Source organism: Malania oleifera, chromosome 7, assembly GCF_029873635.1.
Source record: "Malania oleifera isolate guangnan ecotype guangnan chromosome 7, ASM2987363v1, whole genome shotgun sequence".
NCBI lineage: Eukaryota > Viridiplantae > Streptophyta > Magnoliopsida > Santalales > Ximeniaceae > Malania > Malania oleifera.
In genome coordinates, this window is record NC_080423.1 from 27,960,243 (window position 1) to 27,983,465 (window position 23,223).

The window sequence follows — 23,223 nt, forward strand, 5'->3', positions numbered from 1 at the left end:
TGGTTCGATTAGACAAATATGGATCATTATATCGTAGAATTGCACGATCCAGATCGGAATTTTGATAACCATGATGTGTGCATATATTGAATTGCTATTATGTGAAATTGCTGGCACCATGTGCTGTTTGTGGATGTGATATCGTGGGATTTGAGCAAGTAGGGATTGTGCTCCCTTGGGTGAAAGGCGTTAAACCTTCAGAGGGTATTTCCACGTTATGTGGTGGTTGGCCAAGTAGGAAATTGGCACTGGTTTGAGATAAAAATTGCACTTGGTTGGGACAGCACTGCTATGTTGAAAAGAAATTCTGAATGCATGCTATTTGAATGCTTTAGGATGGTAACTTTAGATAAAAGATTGCTCAGATTAAAGAGTGTGTTCATGCATATTGCTTAGAATAGTATGTTCACGCATCATATGATTATGCATGCAAATATGAAATTATATCTTAAAGTATTAAAATCCTTATTTGAATAAAGGGGGAATTAAGAATGTCTATTGAGCTCGTGGTTGCTTACTCTCCTTGAAATTTTAGGTTCAAATTGGAGGAGAGCCCCACTTATTAAGTTCTCTAAGAGACTGCCATTTGACATGTACTACAGTTTGATAGGAAGATATTAGAGATACTAGGCATGTATTTTTTTATTGGTGGATTTGTTTAGTCTAGGAAGTGTGAAAAATGTTCTATGTAAAGTATAGCCCAATGTAAAGAGCTTGTCAATGAAAGTAATTTTCAATTCCTTTATGAAATATATGTATCTCATGCTTCAACAAATATTCACTCTTAATTGGCTTCTCACTTGCTTTCAAATGATGGTTTTGCTAAACAAATTCTTGCCTAAGCCTGGTGCCTCCATCAGATGTTAGATGGAGTCACGGCTGGTCATGTGCCAAAATTGGGACGTGATAGCCTTGGCCTTCCATATAATAGGATAGAGTGGAATAAAAAATTAAAATGGATCAAGAAATCAAAAAAAGATATTGCGAGAATTCTCTCGCGACTGATCCAAGGACCAAGAATGAACATCCCTACCCGACGAAAGGTTACTTTCATTGAATAAAGGTAACAAAGAAGACAACTCTAACATCTCCGTATTGTTAATCTCCTATAATGGAGATTCTTGGAAACCAAAGGGCTCAGATCCCTAGCAAAGAAAAATATGGCTCTATTTTGCTTGGCACTCAAATGAAAATATGAGGGAATGAAGTGGAAAAAGCTACATTCCCCAGCCAAGGGTCTTTCCAGAAACTGATACATGAACCCCTCCATCCCTCCAGCCTAAAATCGAACTTGTTCTGACGTTTTGGTCCATGCAATCCTGGGCTCAACTCTCATAAAACATGTTTCTTCATTATGTTTATTTATTTATTTTTAATGCACTTTTTTTGTTCACCTCTTCACATGTGTGGACCCCGTGAAGTGGTTGCTCATGTGGTAGAGTGTTGTGTACCTTGATATACATTGTTGGGCTCTAATCCTGGCAACTTTGTTGGAATAACTGATGATCGAACAGGTTGAATTATTAGTCTTGGTTTACTCTTTCTGATTTTAAGAGACTTTAAACCTGAAGCTCCATGCAGGAAAACAGTGAACAACTTGAAGTTAAGAAGAATTTCTGGGAGTGCTATTGTTCTCAGATTAGTCTGTTTCCTTGCACCGGGTTGAGATTTGGATTTAGCAGGAAGTTTCACTGCATTGAGAGCAAGTATTTTCTTAAAATTATGGAAAAAGGTTGTTGGCAATGCTGGAAGTTTCAAAACAATCTAAAGTAACCATTGTAGTTGTAGTTTATGAAATGCTAAAAGTTTAGCAATGAACATGTTAACATGCCTAAAAAATACTATGAAATATCATGTGAACTAGCAAGATAAATTCATGGACAAAACTAGGGTGGGTCAATATATTCTGGTTTAACTATGGAAGTTTCATATCAAGTAGGCAAATTATTTGTTGTCCTTTGTTACTAGAGAGCAATAGATGGCCATTATAAATTTTCTGACTAGTGATGGTTTACAGCCTGGCAGCGCCAAGCCTTGAAAAACAATTGGTTTATATTTGTCATGTTTGTTTTACAATATCTCTATTATTTTTTATTTACAGATTTTCATCCTTGATTCAATGCATATCACCAAATATGGGGCTGGCTTATATAATGTATTTCTGATAGTAGGCAGTTCACTTTTTGTACAACATGTATGGGTCTATATTTCTATAATGTTATAGACATACATATGTATGTCTGTGTGTGTATTATTTCTTACATATTTTTTTTCCACTTTTTAAGGTAGATGTTGAAGAAGTTATGTATGTCGCAAAAGAGTTGTGGTCTGGCCGAAGTGCGAGGGATGAATCTATAAAAAGCACTGGACGGGGAATGTGGCGTTCTGTTAATGAGTTAATGCTTGTTAGGTATGGTTTGGTTTCAGACTGCACTACTTTGACAATTGAGGTTTTACCTTTTTCTTGGCAGTTAAGCTAATACAGTAATACATGTGTTTCTAGGCAGAGAGAGAGATATAAACAGAGAGGAATAGTGCCATTGTACGAGCACACACACACATGTAGGGGACCCAAATAGGTTCTTAATTCGTGAGTATCGAGAGAGTTCTTTACTCAAAATACAATGTCACATCTAGACAGGATTATATGGAGAAAAATATAAGCACTAATAAAGTTCTTCACTCTCAATAATAATATCATGTATGGGGCTTTGGGATCCAAATAGCTTTTTGTTTTTTATGTGAAAGATGGATGAAAAGGTGATGTATGGTGATAATTGGGTAATACTTTAGTTTCCTTATGCAATGATGAAGAGTAAAAAACGCATCAGACTTGACAGGCGAGAAAAACCTAACAGCTTAAAGCTTTTAGGGAAAGTGGTGGTCTAACAGGATCCTCTTTCTTTTCCCTGTAATGATGTGATTGCCTTCTCAGTGTTTGGGTGAAAGTAAATAACTGGAGTCTGGAGGTAGAAGGGGGAGAGAGAAACCACAAAAAGAGAGGGAAATATTTAACAACATAATGATGATTGGAAACAAGGAAACAAGATTAAGAAATCAAATAATAGTAGGGCATACTTTCATTCTGGACGGAATCCTTGAATCTACTAATTTTAAAACCTAATAAGATACTACCATAAAGTATCAGAAAAATAGGAAAAATAAAATCACTATAACAATATAATATCCTAAAATCCTAAATGTCTTGAATTTACATCTTCAGGGCTGCAGCATATGGTGGTAGTAGAAGTAATGTTTTGTGTAAGAAGTAATATTCTGTGTACGTTTTCTTTTGTTAATAAAGTGATGCAATGCAGCCCCAATTCCTTTCTCATTTTCTATATCATGTAGCTGGTATTTCTGTAATTCAACTTTTCTACCTTCCCTACCTGCGTGAACATGTGTCACCATGTGCTCGTCTAGAGACAAAGCTCAATGTCATGCAATCATGATTGTCGGCTACCTGAAATGTATATAAAAAGATTATAGGGACATATTTTCAGCATAATTTTCATATTAGAATTCCTGCGTAAAATGCAGAAATATTAAGCTTACTATGAAAATATTGTTAGCCTACCACTTTATCTAAAAGCTTAAGCTGTTAGGTTGTGAGCCAACTATGTATATCAAGCTTTAACACTCCAACAGCCTGACAGCACGTGGAGAAATAGACACATGGTAGATAATACCCATAACACGGAATACAATCATTTTTTTTAAACACCACACACAAAATAAACAGGGACAACAAGACTAGAACCCGGAACCTCCTGGTAACCAGCTCAAATACCCTGTTAGATTACCACTTTACCTAAAAGCTTTAAGCTGTTAGGGGTTGTGGGCCAACAATGTATATCAGGCTTTAACAAATATATTATATTTGACTCAAAATGTTAAGCAACCTTCAAATAAGCAGTTGCGCAATCAGGTGAGAAGGTGATAAGAGCATAAAGTTCAGGTCATGGTCTTAAATTTCCACGAAATTGTTGAAAACTCTGTCAAAATTTCCAATTTCTGCCACCCTCGAAATCGAAATGGCAGTCAATTTCCACTTTACATAATTTCCATCGAAATTTCAATGAATCATCCAAAATTTATCAAAATCTTGAAATTATAGGGAAACTTGTTGAAATTTTAACTATAAAATGAAATTTTATCGGAATTTAAATGAGATGTTTAAGAGCGAAGTGAAATTCCTTTCCTAATTTGTTTTATTTTTTTTTATTGAAACAAAACGATTATTACGAGGGCTTTTGAAATTATATGAAAAAATATACTTACAACAACATTTTATTGAACCATTCATGTATAAATTATCATTATTTGTAAAATAAATAATATTTTAATGATTTATGAATTTCATTTGTATTAGCTGAGAATATGTTTAATGCACATTATTTTATAAATATGTTTGATACAACATTATATTGCAACATTTCCACCTCATATACAACATGGATGTATTTAATTTGTAATATATTAGTCCTAAAACTTATATTATTATGTGTATTAACCTTTTCTAAAGTTTCATAAAAGAATTCCATGCTTTACTACTAATTTCCATTATTTTTCCAAATCAAAATCAAAATTGATGTTGAAATTGAAATTTCCATACTTTTGGAGCTTTGAAATTTGAGTTGAAATTGAAATTTAAGACCTTGGTTCACATTGAGATGAGAACCTGAAGATTGCTGTTCTTAAGACCTGCTGTTGTTGATAGGGCATCTGGTCATTGATGTTGCTTGCCATAGCCATAGTGAGTGCTACATAATAAAATGTTTCTGATTTGTGCTTCTGTTTCTTCAAACCCTAATGTGGTGTCAGCTCATGGATTTAAGAGACGATTCCCGGGAATCCTTGTTGATTCCTGTGTATCCCACGTTTGATCCACATTTTATAGTTGGAAATCCATTCCCAGGAATAATACATATTCCCACAAAACTCTTCAATACTGGCTTTCCTAACCCCATTTTAAAACATGGGTATTCAGATGCCCAACCTGGAATCACCCAAAAATTATGAATAGTGACATTGAGACCCTATTATTTGAAATCCAAAGAATATCCTCACATTTTTATAACCTATTTCAATCCCAAATTGTAGTTCCCTCTCCCTCACACTTTCCATTGCACATACAGATGGATTTTCAAAACAACATGGAAATTTTGGAACAGAAATTGGTGCTGAATCACAATTTTAAATTTACTTTTTCTATATAGGAATGTCCCAAAAAAATAGGACTTGCACATGATTAAACCCCACACCTTGAGACACATTTGAATGAATTGCATATATTATTTAAAAATAGTTTCATGCACTACTGAATTAGCTCTGAATTATGTAGTAATTTATAATTTTTTTTTAATTGTTGTTTTGAATATTGTTTTTTCTATTAGTTGGGCAATTTTAATTTTTAGTATTTTATTTTATCAATTGAATTTTGTGCTAAAATATATGTACAAGAATTTTTTCTTTTTTTTTTTGCGAAGTGTGACTTGTCCAACTTGAGGATATTTTGGGAACAAAAAAACATTTTATCACCATCCTAGGAATAAACCAAACGATGTCCATGAATTTATCAATAGTATGGTGCTAAGCCAAACATGGGATTGCTACGTTCACAGGAATCCTGTATCCTAGGTACCCCAATTCCCGAGAATCACAACGCTGGACTGCATCATGATGCTGCAAACCAAACACCACATAAATATTTCATCTAGAAAAAGATAGTGTAAATAAAAAAGGAAATACTGAATTGTGATGAATCAAGTTGCCACTCTAGTAACTATGATTCATCCAATCAGACTCCCAAATCTCAATTGACACCATGTGTTGGCCATAACATACTTCAGAGTTGCATGCCACAAAATCAGTATCAACTATCAAACATGTCTTAATGAAAAAGAGCAATGAAAAAAGTTCTGGATTTATTTATTTATTTTTTCAATAAAAGACCTCCCTAGTTTGAATTTCTTTTTGGGCCTTAAATCTTAATCTCAGCTGACCTTCTCATAGTTTTATTGCAAGACTTGTGAATTTGACTGTAAAGTGATTTGTTGACTTACTTTTGAACTTATGATGTGATATTTCCATGTTTCTTGTTTTTATTGTTTACAAAATGTTTGAGTACTGTAGTTTCTTGTAAACTAGTTTCTTTTATGGGTTTATTCAATTATTCTATATTGCGAATGGTCAATACTTTTTTCCAGTAGGTTGCAAAAACAAGCATTTTTTTTTCTCAATTACCTTAAACTGGGCCTAGAATACTGATGTATGGCTTTTATTTTGAGCTGGCCTAATGTTTCAGGTGGCATTTTCTTGCAGCAATTTCTATACATCTTCATCCTCGAAATTATTGTCAAATGCATCTATTCTTTATAGAAACCCAAGCATACAAGCAAAGTGGTAGTTTTCTGTATCACCAGAGGAATTTTAATGATGGATTGTCTATCATTAGCTGACTTGCAGACGTGCCAAATTAATATTTATTTTCATGTTTTCTTCTTCTTATGAACGGAAGATATTAAGAGACCCTCCTGGATGAACCCTACACTCTAGGATCCTTTTTCGAACCTGCTTCATGTGACTTGATTGTGTTCCTTCTCTCTATAGAGTTTACTTACAAAATTATTAATGTATCTGTACTCAAATTTTAATGGTATTTCATGGTAGAGGTGGTTTCATTTTCTCTCACAAACTTTTGTTCTTGGTAAATTTTCAGGTGGGATAGTGCAAAGCCAGCATCTGTCTCAAACTTGATTCTTCTAAAATTCAAAGAGGTATATAAATGTTACTTGGATTTTCTATTGATAAATATTTGGCGGGTTTTGCATAAGCTTGTAATAATATTCTTAGATGGCCTTTTCTTCTTCTCTTTTAATTAATGTCAAATTATATCTTAAAAAATGTTGATGCTGGAAACCACACTTTGTTTATTTAGCTTTTGAACTAGAAGGAAACTATAATTGTCATTTCCTTCTAGTTGAAGTACATCTAGAGTAAGCTTGGAACATCTTCCATGATCTAGCCATACCTTAAAATGAAGCATGCTCAAAACGCACTTTAGTGCACTTAGAAATGGTTAGCTTTCAAATTGGAAGCCTCTGACACGTACATGCCTTAAACGTATGCCTTTGTTGGCCAATATGGAACCTAGGAAGGGGGATGAATTGGGTGTAATAAAAAATTCTCTGCTATGAGCTTGATCAAAACAACATGCAAAGGCAATCACTAATAATAAAATAGCCTTATTGAACTAACATGCATTAGCTGCTGAATTTTTGCAAAATTATTGAGTTTCTAGGAGCTTTGGCTTGGATCTCGTGTGTTGGACTAATTTGCTTTCTGCAAAAAGATAATTCTCAATCTACTTCTTCTGATTGTTTTGTTCTTGATTCCATTTTCAAATGCTTGGGTTCCTCTGCTGAAGAATTGGGAAATTTTTTGGCTTCAATCCTGGACCCCAGGTAGCTTATTCATCAAATCTGTTCCTATTCCCCTGATTCTTCAGCTTATATGAATTTTAAAAGGGGAATTCTAACAGTAACAATAATTTTTGGTCAGATCCCTAGCAGAATAGCTCTGATATTCCTTTGATTTCCTCAAAAGCTATAGATGATGATCCTTGGTTCTTGCATGGTGAAAGATGGCTCCCTCAATTGGTGAATACTATTTCCTGATTCATCCCTTAGTGAAGTTGACCTGCAATAATTTTGACCTATTCAAAATGAAGGTAAGGTTTTTGTTAGTCCTTTGGATGAGATCTTGTGGAAGATAAGTGGAATGGCTTCCAATTTGTCAACCCTTGGCAAAGTCTCCCTTATTTCCTTATGTCTAAAAAATTGTTTTTGAAATCTTGAATAAAGTGCAAATTTCTGAAAGCTTTTGCATTGCATAATGGATCTTTTATCCTCAAATTCATGGATTCTACAGAAAGAGATTGCATTCTGAAGAGTGGACCATGGTTCATTGGGTTACTTCAATGTTTTTGTCACACTGGAGTTTAGATCATTAAAAGTGGATCATTAGATTGGAAAGGCTTCTAAGTTGGGTTAAGTTCTTTAATATTCTGGATCTATTGGACTTTGTTGGGTTTTGGGGTTTCCTTTATGCACTGGTTCTTTTTTTTTTTTTTTTGTAGCAAAAGAAGAGATTTCATTAACAAGAGAAGAATTTACAAAGAGGAGAATAAGACATCTCCCATCAAAATTCTTGAAAAATCCAGAAAAAGGAACTAAAAAAAAATTGAAATAATAAAGCAAAAAATTCCTCCAATCTCACTGAATTTCCAAAAAGCTCGCTCCCCGTAGAGCATCGAAAGCCAACACACCATAAAGAGGCCAAGTAATGAATCTTCTCCCAAACTAGCTGCCTATTCAATTGTTTCCCTGAAAAACTCCGCGCATCGTGCTCCAACCATAAACCCCACAGCACTGCAAATATTCCACAATTCCAAAGAGCACTCCTATCCTTCTTCCAAAACCCTCAAAAGATATAGCCAACATTCCTTCCACCGATGCTGACAAACCCAAGCTTCTCCCAACACGCCAAATAATTCATTCCAAATGCTGCAATAAAAATAAGAGTGTAAGAACAAATGAGGTGCCAACTCAGACTTCAAATAACAAAGCAGATAAACATTTGGAGATAAGTCCTTCAAAGGTCTCTTGATGTGCAACATATTATTAGATTGTGTCTGTTAAGTATAAAGCACAATCTGCAAAAATGAAAGCCTTCATCTTTGGGGACCTTTGGCCTTCCAAATACATGAGAATAGAGGAAAACAAGATTGGAATTGGTCAAAAACTCAAAAATAGATGTTCAAGAATATACCCCTGAATGATCCAAAGCCCAAGATCGAATGTCCCTAGCGGAAGACAGATGATAATTGTTCAATAACAAGAAGGAGGAGAATTGCATCAACTCTATCATTTAGGCTTAGTTTGGCCCTCTTGTGGTTTTTTAAAAGGACCTTTTGAAGAGGAGCTAATTAATATTGTTTTAAAAATGTTTGCTCCCCACCCCCCCCCCCTCCCATGAAAAAGGAGCTGTTGGAAAGAAAACTTAGGTTTGAGGGCTTGATGCAAAAGTTGAAAGGTGACTAAAAGTATTTAAAATGACTAAAATGTATATGTATTTTTAGGAAATATAATTAATGCATTCATAGTTTTGTAATATTTGGAAAAAAAAAAAAATAAGCACAACAGTAGGATATAATAATTTGTTGGAGAAAAAGCTTCAAATTTTTAACTTTTTAAAAGCTTCCCAAAAACACTAAAAGATGGCTTTTAACAAGTTAGAAAAGTTGCTTACCAAACACGTTACCCAACTTTTACTTTTAGAAGGATAAGTTGAAGCAAGAGGGGGGGGGGGGGGGGCAAATATCTTATGAAATGAAAGTTTTAGGAAACCAGAGGCCTAACCAAATCGATCACAAAGAAAGAAATCATACTATCGTGCTCCGAACTCAATTGAAAGAGGCATGGATAAGATATGGATAGAACATCATTCCCCAACCAGAGATCTTTCCAAAAATGAGTCTGAAAATCCCTCCCCACAACAAAATTAAAATGAGGAGTGAATGAGTGATAAATTTGAGAAATAGATCTGCATGGACTCTTTGAAGAACATCACAAACTAACAGCCGTTCTCCCCCGTTCACACCCAACCCATGCTTACTCCTAATCACTTTATGCCAAAGGGAATGATCTTCTAGGGGAAACAACATAACCATTTATCTAGGAGAGCAATGGTTTTAGACACCAAATTTCCAAGACCTAGCCCTCCCTCCAATTTAGACCTGCAGATCTCCTCCCATCTAACTATATGATCTTGAATACCCCTAACCCCAAACTATAAGAAATATCTCATTATTTTCTTAATTTTATTTGCTATCGCCACTGGAATTTTAAAAATTGACAAATAATATAAAAGGATACTAGCTAAACAGGCCTAAATAAGGGTAACTCTGCTCCTAAAGGAAAAAAATGCCCCCTTCCAACCATCCAACCTCTTGGCCACTCTTTCCACCATCAGGTTTCAAAAACAATGGATCTAGGATTGCCCCCTAAAGGGACCCTAAGTCAGTCAAAGGCCACTCTAAAAGACCACACCCCACTTTGGAAGCCCACTCTCCAGCATGCTTAAGAGGCACATTAACATTAGCTAGACCACTTTTCCCCAAATTTATTTTTAAGACCCGACACCCTCTCAAGGACGTGGAGCATACCCAAGATACATTTGAAAGAAGGCCTATAATCCTCTTGAAAGAAAATAGTATCATCTAAAAACTGAAGATGAGAAACCACCACACCCTCTCCCCACTGTCAAACCTTTTACCAACCTCGATCACCAACCCTATCCACCATTCTACTTAGCACATCAACTACTAGGACAAATAGAAATGGGGAGAGTGGGCCTCCTTGTCTAATGCCTCTCGAAGCCCTAAACGAAGACTTAGATTCCCCATTAATGAATGATCCCTTAACTGCCGGCGCCAATACTCCCCAAAATCCTTTCTCGCAAAAATTCTGTTGTAACAAATCTAACTAACTCTGTCATAAGCCTTCTCCAGATCCTGTTTGAAGACATCCTCTCTTCTTCCTCTTACAAATATCCTTTACCGCATCAATAGGCACCAAAATAGCATCCACTATCTGTCAACCCCTATCCCCCCCAAAACAGAAGCACTCTGAGCTATACAAATGGTCTAATAAGCACCACACTCAGCCTATTGGTTAGATTTTCCAATCAAAAAGGCCTTATGAATACTTGTGAGGATGTGGGAACTAATATCATCTCAAAAAAGAAGGAAGACATGTGCAATTCAGCACTTTTTAAATCATCTTCGAACAAGATATATTGTGATGAAAAGGAGAGAAGCAGTTGCTCTGAAAACGAAAAAGAAAAGGAGGAAGAATTAGCTAGTGGCTTGCTAAAAAGTCTACTATTTTTCTAGAGAGTGGTGTGTCTCTTATTTTGGAGAAGAATGATAGCAAGCGGGTTTCCAAGATTGAATTGGGGGATATTTTTTGATGAATTTTAATTCTTGTGGTGTTAAAAATCAAGATTTTATTGTTGGTTTGGAGGGGAACTCAGATGGTAGGGGAGTTAATTCGGATAATCTGAGGAGTCAAAAGGTTTATGCTTGCCGTAAGGAAGTGCAGTTAGGTTTTGAAAGGAGGAAGTATTTTTGAAGATAGTTAGGATTCATTTGGTGACAAACCAAAAAAAAAAAATTAAGAGATTCTAAAGGTGTTTTTTTAAGTATGGTGGAGGAGCCAATTGTTGAGAGGATTGATACATGGATAGTAAGAGATGGGGGGATGTTTCAAAGGACAATAGTGTAGGTTGTAATGAATTTGAATATGATAAGGGTTTACTTTTGGATAAAATTCGGGAGCAACAAGGATTTTTCCCCGATTCTTCTAATGATTGTCTCGAGGATTTATCTTATGTGCCACCTCCTTTACAAGGTTTAGATGGAATTAATATTTTTGAGGATGATGCTTCTATAGAGGAATTAAAGGTAAAAGATGGAATTCTACCTAATCCAATTCAAGAGTCTAATGAGAAAGACATTCAAACTCAAAATTTATTGGATAGCTTGGGCTCATGTTGTGTGATCATGGAGGAAATGAAGTTAGGCTTGATAGTGGTAAAGATCTAAAGCGAAGAAGGGTTAGAGGGAATTAGCGAATTTGAAGTGTTCGGTGAACTATGATGGGAAGGGATTACAAAGGGGCTTTCTTAGGTAAGTTCAACTTTTCATTTTTATTTATTTAAAATTTTTTATTTTTTACTATTTTTATTCTTTTCAGTTTTTTTCTGTGCTTCTATTTTTTTTTTTTTCTCTTAGAGGATTTAGTATCCTCACTCTGATTATACATTTTTTTTTTCTTAACGTATCTTCTTTTATTAATTATTAAAAAAAAAATCTTGTGATAATCTTATAAACACTAGAGACTACACTGATAGGTCTAAAGTCCTCTATCTTAATGGACCTTGATTTCTTAGGCACAAAGGTAATAAAAGTGGAGCTCTTGCTCAAAATCCCATTTCCATAGAATTCATCAAAGACTTCAAGCAAGTCATCCTTGATAGTATCCCAACAGTCTTGGGAATTAGCTAGATTAAAACCATTTGGACCCAAAACCTTATCCCTTTCTATCCCAAAAACTACCTGTGTCACCTCCTCCTTCTCAAAAGGTCTCCAAAGCATTTGATCTTTGGAGATGTGATCCCATTCTAAATAGTCAACCATTAGTCTACAACCCTCTTCTTCAGCATAAAGAGTGTTGAAAAAATTAGAGATCTCAAAGGCTATTCTATCAAGATCATTAATTATTCTCCTTCCTTGCACTGCCAGCTGTCTAATCATATTTTCCATTAGCTATTGAAGAAAACCAATATTACATTCTCTTTCTCTGATCCTTTTTAATTTGGTCTTTCATCTCCAACTCCTCATTTACTTGAAATCACATCCTGCCCTCACTTTTTAAAGAGATCGCTTTTTCCTCCTCACTTTTTGAAAGGTTGTCTCCTCTTCCTTTCTAACCAAAAAAGTCAGCTCACTTAGGATGCTGGCTTTTCTAATTCTAACATCCCCAACACTTCTTTATTCCAAATTTTCAAATTCTCCTTCAAACGTTTCAACTTCTTGATAAACCTAAACCTTTCTCAACCCCTCACTATGTCCTCTTCCTGCGAGCTCCTCACTAAGGGATTAAAAGAAGCATGGTCCTGCTACAAATTCTCAAACCTAAAAAAAAAGTGGGGCCCTTGGAAATCCTACTTGATTCCAGCATAATAAGGAAGTGATTAGGACTAGGTCTTGGGAGTACAATTTAAGAAAGGTTAGGGAATTCATCCTCCTAGCTACTATGAAATAGAAAACTATCCAATCTACTAGCCATCATTCTAGCCACCCCCCCCCCCCCGGCGGCACAGGGGCGCCAGTTGGACCAAGTAAAAGTAGCATTACTGAAAGGTGGATCACTTAAGCCACACTCCTTAATAAGAAGATCGAAATGCGGCTTATTAGCATCAAATTTGCGCCCCCCATCCCTTTCTTCTTGCCCACAAATTTGACTGCCATAAAATCCCTTCCCAATGCCCATCTAGGTGAGCAAAACCCAAAAATGTAATAAAGCTTATCATGGTTTTAAATAAAGGCCGCGACCGTTACGTAACGCCGTTACGTAAAGGTTTTTTGGGTTACCGATACCGTTACACACCGCGAAATCGGTGGGAAGAAAAATCACGGCCGTAGCGGCCGTTACGGACTGCGACCGTTACGTAAAGGCCGCTACGGCCGTTACGTAACCGCTACAGGATTGTTACACCAAAAAAATATTTTATTTTTTACTTTTTCTTCTCACTTTTTCTCTCTCTTTCATATATCATTCTCAATATACCAAGTGGCAAGAGGGGGAAAAAATTATAATGAGGATGAAAATGATACAAAATTTACTTTTTCTTTAAATACTCACAATAGATGCATTAATTAACAATTTCAAAATACTAACTTGTTAGGAATTTTCTTTTTTAATAATATTAGTAATGTGATATTTATGTTCTTTATTTTTCAACGTCAACCTTTTTTCTTTTCTAACTATTTTATATTTATATTATTCGTATGTCTTATGTGTCTAATAGATTAATGGAGTGTATAATGTATTTTATTTTATTAATTCATTTAGCACACATAAGAATTTATCACAGATAAGAACAATGAGAAGTATACATATGCACACACACGTAATTTTCTATCAATGATGGTTTAAAACAAATGTAAACTTGTTGCCCTTACCAAATAACTTAGTTACTCGAACTAAGGGTCCAAAATACACTAAAACCCTTTCTAAGAATGACCAAAAGCTTAAAACATGCAAGTACGCTAATATGCACAAGGTTGTGCGTGCTTCAAAAAAATTCACGGCCGTTACACCCGCTTCCCGTTATGTAACACCCGCTACTCCTGCTTCCCGTTACACCTGTTACCGTTACGTTACGCTACCCGCTACCGCGATTTAAAACCATGAAGCTTATCCTAGAAAGCACTCGTTAGAGTTGGTTTAAGAGGACCATACATAGAGGATACCAATCATTGGCCCCTCGATTTCACTTAGGAAATAATAGAAAGGGAAAAGAACCATTAAATTATCCACTTAAGAGATAGACCAAGAGTCCACATAACTAGAGCACCACTAGAGGCGCCTCGAAGGGTAAGAAGTCCCAATCCCTACAACTACTGCCTCAAATCCTCTTATTGATCCCTTGGTCAATCATCACCATTTTAGTTTCCTAAATCAATACGATGTCTGGGGAGTACTTGGACAACACTTCCTTGATTAGGCTCCTTCTTCTCAGACCTCATAGACCTCTCACATTCCAACTAATAATATTCCTATCTTAACCCGCTTTCCACCCTTCCTACCCCCTTATCCCCCTCATACTTGAGAAAACCAAATTTCTTAATCTTTATGAACTTTATTTTTTCCTCTTTCGTAGGTTCCAGGGCTCAAACCCAACCTCACCTCCTCTTCTAAGGGGTCTACTAGTTTCAAGTCAAGGTCTTCTAGGAGCTTGTGGGAGTCTATCAAGTCTTTCTCACTTCCCTCAAAGCTAATCTCACAGCCCTCCCCATGCAAGAATCCTCCCTCTAGCATAAAGTATTAGGGACAAGGCGAGGCTGATTAGGATGGGGAAGGATACCAATACTAGTTCTAGAGGAACCCAGATCCCCCAAAGAAGTGTCTACCTTCTCACAATTAACACCCCCCCTCCCCCAGTGCCCAAGAAAGAAACATCCAAGTTATTGACACGAAGGAGATTAAGCTCAGGGTTAGAAGACAAAGAACCCCTATATTCAAAAAATTTATTGATTTGAAAAATGATTAAAAGAGTCCTTACCCGTCTGTGTACACATAAGATACCTATGTTGACGATTATTCCCCATTGTAGTGAGATGTTACCAACAAGGCAGCAAGCAAGTCCCTCCACCATTTCTTTGGTCCCCTTCTGGAATTCACATTCGTAAAAATTATTGCTATTGGCCTTATTCAAGCATAAGAACCTTCCCCTGCCATTTTCAAGGACATTAACCGACACTGCTATTTGCCTTTTGGTATATGACTCCACTGCAGCTTGCTGCACCCCGTTAATTGGCTGTACTTAGCACCCCCATCAGCTTTAATACCCATAGGAGTTCCTCTTTTTCTAGTACGACAAAGAAGACAAGCTTGCCTGCGTATTTAGTGATGCAGAAATTTGAGGCTTTCAATCGGGTGATAGTGATCACCTTCCTCTCAGTCTTAAGTGTGGCACGTTCACCCATTTCAACTTTGAGCACTAGTGAGACCTGCTACCTGGCAAGCTGACAAGAGAGAGAGGGTCAAAAGGTTTACAACTAGGTATTAATGATTTCTTGAAGCTTATCTAGGACTAACGAGGTGGATGAAGGCTTGCCTACGTCAATTTTGGGTTGCACAATAGAACAGTTTTGATTTCTGGATTACAAGGGCAGGTTGAAAGGTTTCTCAAATCTTGAGTTTGGTTATGGGGTTACTAGAGTGGTTGGTGTAAGAATTGGCCCCCATCGGTTACAGGGTTGTGATTTCAGCGATTGATGGAAAATTTTCAATGGAAAACACTGATTGGCTGGGACAGCCTAGTTACCTGGTACCAAAAAGGGTTTTGAAGTACACAAATCAATTTTGATGATGGGGTTGACGCGGAGAAATGATTACTATTGTAGGATAAAAAGGAAAGGTTGTGGAAAAGAGTTGTTGAGTGTGTCGCCATGCTCATGGTCTCGAAGCTAAGGGGCACTGAGAGGAGGGAAGCATCATCTTGTCTTCATCCTGCCAGACCACTGTTCTCTTGTTCTTTCCCACTCTTTCTCAACAATGATTCTTTTACCAAACCAATGACGAACTTAAGAATCTGTGTAGTTGTGGAAGACAGTTATTTTCCAATTCCATTTTTCAAAACACTTACAAAAATAGCACTTTGTTTTCCAATTTTCTAATGTTTATATAGGTGTTAAATCTTGATACATATTGTTGGCCCAAAACCTAACAGCTTACACTTTTAGGTAAAGTGGTCCAAGAGATCCTGGGTTGTAATATTGTTGCCCACATTTATTGTGTGATGTTTAAAAAATGATTGTGTTCCCTACAATGGGTGTTATTTATCGCGTGTTTATCTTTTCACATATTGTTGGGCTGCATGTGCGGGGGAGTATTAAAGCTTAATATACATTGTTGGCCCACAACCTAACAGCTCAAGCTTTTAGGAAAAGTGGTAACCTAACAATAAGAAAGCTGGAAATATCCTTCTGTTGTTTTCAAAGTTTTGCCATGTAAATGTTGGAAAACTGAAAAACAATGTGCCATTTTTGTTTTCTTTTAAAAATTGAAAATGAAAAATGAAAAGTATTTTCCACAACTAAGCAGGCCCTTAGCTGCTAAAGTATTTATTGAAACTAAGTTTGAAAATCATATGCCTAGATCTGTGGCATTGAAGACCTCTGATAAGGATTCCGTTATTGTTAATGTGGTACACTGATTGAGTGCTTCCATATGTTCTCAATGTAAACATTTGGTCATTTTGACCGAAGACTATAATATTCAGTAGTAATGTGATGCTAAAGCACAAGCTGTGAGCTCTAATAATCAAGAATAAACTTTCTTGTAACCTGAGAATTCTATTATTAGTGTATAACTGGAGGGGCCTTCTGGAACCAAGGTTATAAGTCCTTGTCAGGAGATCAAGACCTCCAATTTATTTTTGATTCATTGGTTCTTGAGCCTGAAGTGGAAATTGGCTGGAATTGTTTGCTTGATGGAACCCAGGACCTAGTTTTAAGCTGTGAAGAAAGGTTTTTCTGGGAACAAACTGCTTTTGGTATCTTTTCTCTCAAATCAGCTAGGATTGCCTAAGACGCCTGCTATTAGTTGGGTCAACTCTGTGGTTCTAAAACCATACTCTTAAGCGTGCCCTCATAAATTGGCTGGTTTTTTGAATAGAATTTCTACCCAAGAAAAATTGCTGAAATGTGGCAAATAAATCACCTCCACTTGTATCTTATTTCAAGAAAGCAGAAGAAGCAAGGCACCATATTTTTTTCATCTGTAAAGTGTCTATGGAAATTTATAGCTGGTCTTTTGCAACTTCTGTGCAGTTGGCAAACTGAATTTCAATGGTTTCCTTTATGAACTCCAGGAATACAACTTTGTATCTCATATATGGCTAATTTGGGCAGCACCTGTTTACAACATATAGAAAGCCAAAATTCTGAAACTTTATGAGGACTTTCCAGTAGATATCAATTCTATTGTTCACATGATTATTTTTGAAGTTAGGAGTTCATGTAAAGGCCTAAATAAATTTAATTCTGTTTAAGATCACCACATTACCTAAAAGCTTAACTTGTTTGGTGGGCTAACAATGAATATCAAGCCTTAACATTTCCTCGTATGTGTTGCCCGATCAGGCGTGCAGAAGTAAAGATAAATAACACCCATTCTGGGAAAATTAGATGATTTTGACAAATTAATAATAAGTGCAGGCAACACTAATGGTACCCTGGACTTGTCGCAACAATGGCTATGATATGATGATAGATTGCCACTTGATCTAAAAGCGTAAGGTGTTAGGTTGTGGGCTGACAGTTTATATCAAGCCCTAGCATGTAGTTCTGCTAACTCTGAAGCTTAATCTTATATTGCCTCTATGATTGTTGTACTTTTGCATAAAGCTTAATATATTCCTACTTTACTTAAAAATAAAACAAAATAAACAAGCAAAATCCTTGCATGAATTGATTGATGTAGATCAAATCATGTTACTTTGATTTAAAATTAACTGAAAAAGCTGGAAAAGCAAAATAGAATATCCATGTGTTTGGCAGCCTGAATTTCAGACCTTGGATTTGGATTCGTATGGATTTGGAATCCAAGGACTGAAATCTATGCTCCCAAACACAACCTATATATTATTTCAAACCTCTTTCCAGAAGTCCAATTAAATAGAGTTCCAAGATGTAGGAGAAGAAACCTTGTACTGTAGATTTTCTGGCTGTAGGCAAAAAATATTTTAGTTGTGGCTCTATTCATTCATGAGCTACTAATAGAAATTCATATTGTCAACATATTGCAAACAGGACTAGCACCAGAATGAGTCATCTCACTACTCATTCTGCTTGTGATCAAATTAATACTATATAGATTAGTTCTAATTAACATTCACACATAAAAAATGTAACATATAAGTTCTGCAATGGTCAGTCGCCTTTTTTATGAGGCATGCGCTTCACTAGATCCCTGTTTCATTTTAGCATAAAAGGTTCAAGACTTCAAGTATGTAATGTTCTCAGCCCAACTCCAGTAAGTGGGAGGAGACATGGCTCAGTGTCACGGTCCGCCTTTTTCACACCGTTGTGAAGGGCCGTGCGGCGCTAGCTAAAGCACTCTTGCTTAACTAGCCAGCCTTTTGTTTACCAACATTCATCCACGGAACACTTTCATTAACATTCAATCAGATAGCAGCGGAAATTATAATCAATTCATGAAAGCCGTGGCAACCAAGCAGTAAATATTGAAGCAAACGTAATTCATTAACAAATCCTCCGTTGACATGTTGTACTTAGCGAGGGAGGCAAGTAGGCTAAGCACGTTGACAATTGCTAGTGAGTTTTACAATGATTGATGAACACTCACCCTCCCCTAAAGAGCTTTCTAGGCCATTCTCACTCTAGCACTAGGAAACATCAAAGTGACCGAGGAGTCATACTGCCTTATTTGGCTTACAATGAAAGAAATACTAGAAAATAACCCTACACTAGTATTTACATGATGGAAACCCATCCCAAACACACGAGATAAGCGGTCATAGGCAAGCATAATGCCCTGAACAAGCTTAGCCCGTGACATTCTCCCCCACTTATGCGGTCGACGGCCTCGTAGACTTTTGGCGATAGGTACACTTCAACTTTGTCCACGAATGGCTTCAAATCTTCCGTAGAAATCCAGCTGATTTCTTTGTCATCAAGGCGCTTCCACTTCACTAGGAACTTCTGCCGCTTCTTCCTTGAGGATATGAACTTTCTGCCTGCAAGGATCTCTTCAACATCATGTCTGTCAGGTTGCACTGTCTTCAACTCTACGCTGTTTGACTGACTTCTGCTCAGGTCGTTGGTGTTGGCGTTGAATGGCTTGAGGCAATTGACATGAAATTGCGGTTTTCTCTGCTGATCTGCCCACTTCTTCATCTGCTTAGAAGCTTTATCCAGATAGGCTTGGGCAAAGTCTGCATTCTGTCTCCCTTCACTGGTGAAGATGTATGCCTTAGGACTCTTTCGTCTGTACGGCTCGCCCACTGTGTGAGGTAACAGCGGCAGCTGGTCTATAACAAGCTCAAAAGGGCTCTTTTTGGTTGTTGAGCGCCTTTGGGCGTTGCCACAGAATGGAGCCACATCAAGTAGTTGCACGCCATTCTTCCGGTTGTCATTGACACAATGGCGCAAGTACTCATCTAGTAGCTCTCTGAATCTCTTCATCTGTTCGTCTGTCTGTCGATGATAACTCGAAGAGATGTCAAGGTGTGACCTGAATATCCTGAAAAACTCTGTTAAGAAGTTGTCAGTGAACATTAAATCTTGGTCACAAATAATAACTTGGGGAAAACCCCAAAGTTTCACAATAGTCACAAGGAACAATTGTGTCGTCCCCTCTACCGAACAGTACTTTGGTGCGGCCATGAAAGTACCATACTTCTTCCGCTCCCCCTTGTCTTGTTGGCAAGTGAGACAAGTTTTGGTATAATTAACCACATCATCCCGCGTGTGCGGCCAATAATACCTTCCCAGTAGTCCTGTCATTGGAGTCATTCTCCGCGAATACCCCTTAACGAACTTCCTGCAGTAACCAGTAAGGCCAAGAAAGGAACGCAACTCCTTCACTGTCGTGGGGATCTTCCGTTCTTGAATCCTCCTTACCTTCTCCATACCCCTCCGGATACGACCTTGTTCAACGACTTGACCAAGGAATTTGTTGCTCCACCGAGCGAAAGAGAAATTCTCCTTCTTCAAATTCAGACTGTTTCCCTTCAGCCTGTCGAACACCTTCCGTAGATGCTCTTCATGTTTCCTCTGAAACGACACCGATGCTCCCAACGGTGTTTTGGAAGGGCGAACGCATCCCGCTTCCACTTCATCAAGCTGTTTCCCCAACTCTACTATCTCTCTAGGCGCAATCCAACATGGCCTTTTAGTAGGTGGTTTCACTCCTGATAACAACTTGATTTCTTGCTCCACAGTCCGTCGTGAAAGCACATTTTGAGGCAGCTTATCCGGCAACACCTCCTTATCCTCATCCAACACCGCTTGGATGGTTGTAGGCTCTAGCTCTTGGCCTACTTCTTTGTCTACCACCACCGTGGCTAGACGTGTCTGCTCACCCTTACCCAATCCTTCATTGAGTTGAATGGCTGAAAGGGACTTCCCTTCGTCTCCTTTCATTGCAACGACTTGCACCATGCACGAGTGATCTCCCATCAGACACAAGGAACCAGCCGAAGGCATCAGCACTGCCCTCGTCCCCATTAGGAATTCCATTCCTAGAATGACTGGATAGTCATCCAATGGCACCGCTGTGAAATTCGCATGACCTTCCCACTGTCCAAGCTTTATAACCACTTGCTTGGCTACTCCCAGAGTAGGCTGGGCTACAGAGTTAACTGCTTTCACGCGTCCTGTATCCTTCTCTAAGGGTAAGTTGAGTCTTCCTGCTTCCAACTGCGAAACAAAATTATGAGTAGCTCCCGTATCCACCATAGCGCGAGTACTCTTCCCATTTATCCTCAAGTCCACAAACATTAACCCTTTTGCTCGTGTAACTTTCGGTAGTTTGGCCTGCTTTTCCAATGCGTTCACCAACCGCACTGAACCCACCCTCGGGGCTTCATCCTCTTCCCCATCGTCTTCCACTGCCTGTTCTACAATGGAAGCCTGTAAGGCATTAAGTGATGCTTTGTGAGGGCACTCAAAAACTCTATGAGGACCTCGACACAAGAAACACTCAATTTTACTCTTCCCCTTTCCATTGGGTGTGTTGAACCCTCGAGACGACGAAGCTTCCTGTAAGGTTGATGAATTAGGGTCGGCTCCCCCACTCTTGGGTTTGCCATTCTTGAAAGACTTTCCACCGTTTCCCTCTCCGCCAAACCGTTTGGACGAAGTGGTCTCATCACCAGCGTAGTCTGTCAAGCGTTCTGCAGCCGCTTGTGCAGTTGACAAGTCTTGAACCCTTTGTCTATGAAGTTCAGTTCTTGCCCACGGTTTCATCCCCTCTAGAAAATAGAACAACTTGTCCTTCTCCGACATATCCCGAATATCCAACATTAAAGCAGAAAATTGTTTCACATAGTCACTGATTGAACCCGTATGCTTGAGATCTCTCAGTTTTCTCCTTGCATTATACTCAACATTTTCAGGAAAAAATTGGGCCTTGAGCTCTCTCCTCAAGTCTGCCCAACTATCAATCACACAGCTTCCATTTTCAATTTCTCTGTACTTGGTACGCCACCACAGTTTGGCATCACCAACCAAGTACATGGTTGCAGTATCCACTTTCACCTGTTCCGAGGGCATCCTCACAGCGCGAAAATACTGTTCCATATCAAACAAGAAGTTCTCTAACTCCTTAGCATCACGGGCACCCCCATACGTCCTGGGTTCTGGCACCTTGGTCTTGCTGACTCCCGGAGTGTTGGAGTTCCCCATAGCAAGAACCATCAGATTCACCTTTGCATCCAGATCAGCCATCCGGGCCTGCAAAGTTTCCACAGTGTGGTGAAAGTCCTCTGACATTTCACTTGTCAAACTTGCTTGATGTTGCTGTGATCCCATCACCTCATCAACAAGTCCCCTCAGTTGGGCCATCTCGTTGGCCATATTGTTGGTTGTCTCTTCAACCTGTGCTTCCAGTGCACCAAGTCTCTCAGCAGTGTTTGGTGCCATGGTCAACTACAAAAGCTTCCCAAACCCAACAACGAAGGTAATCGAATTCACGTAGCAACTCAACCTTGGGCTCTCACCAAGTGTCACCGACTTGGCTCTGATACCAAATGTCACGGTCCGCCTTTTTCACACCGTTGTGAAGGGCCGTGCGGCGCTAGCTAAAGCACTCTTGCTTAACTAGCCAGCCTTTTGTTTACCAACATTCATCCACGGAACACTTTCATTAACATTCAATCAGATAGCAGCGGAAATTATAATCAATTCATGAAAGCCGTGGCAACCAAGCAGTAAATATTGAAGCAAACGTAATTCATTAACAAATCCTCCGTTGACATGTTGTACTTAGCGAGGGAGGCAAGTAGGCTAAGCACGTTGACAATTGCTAGTGAGTTTTACAATGATTGATGAACACTCACCCTCCCCTAAAGAGCTTTCTAGGCCATTCTCACTCTAGCACTAGGAAACATCAAAGTGACCGAGGAGTCATACTGCCTTATTTGGCTTACAATGAAAGAAATACTAGAAAATAACCCTACACTAGTATTTACATGATGGAAACCCATCCCAAACACACGAGATAAGCGGTCATAGGCAAGCATAATGCCCTGAACAAGCTTAGCCCGTGACACTCAGCATACATGGTTCCAAAAATGTGAACTGTTTGTTTGCATCTGGACTTTTCTTTTCAATTGTGCACGTAAAATCACTTTAATTGCACACACCTTCAACATGAGGCACACACCTCATAGAAACATTTTTTCTGTTTTAGAGTACGCGGTTCTAGTAAGATGAGCAGCTTATGTATTTGATTATAATTATTTACATGAATGTCATTTATTTAAACATGTAACTATAAAAAATTTTCTTACATGTAGGTGGGATGCCATATCGGTGATGGTGTCATCCCATCCACCATTTGAGCTGGATTCAAACCTCATCATATTCTTCACCCAGTTACCTCTAACCAAATGAAGAAGTGTGTGCAAGGGTGTTGCTCTGCAAACCTTTGAACCTTCTATTGCATAGAGCAACTAATTGAGGATGTTGAAATGACTATATTGCTGGGATTGGAAAGGGCAGAATTCCAAATGAATACCTGTCGAAGGGTAGTAAACTAGTAATTGCACAACCTGATACGTAGAGGAGACTGGAGAGAATGCTGTGAAGATCTTGACTGCATCAATAAGACATGTTATGGATCA

General features: G+C 38.1%; 1 protein-coding gene across 3 annotated transcripts in view; it reads left to right on the forward strand.

The window, feature by feature from the left end:
• LOC131160513 (tRNA threonylcarbamoyladenosine dehydratase) overlaps positions 1–23,223 on the forward strand; it is a 121,653-nt gene that overhangs the window by 89,960 nt on the left and 8,470 nt on the right. For 2 of the 3 annotated variants that reach the window (XM_058116281.1, XM_058116283.1), the window contains 2 exons: positions 2,286–2,410; positions 6,722–6,779. In XM_058116281.1, the coding sequence (XP_057972264.1) occupies positions 2,286–2,410; positions 6,722–6,779 (183 nt within the window). The remainder of the gene's footprint in view (positions 1–2,285; positions 2,411–6,721; positions 6,780–23,223) is intronic. The other variant, XM_058116282.1, reaches the window with a different exon arrangement.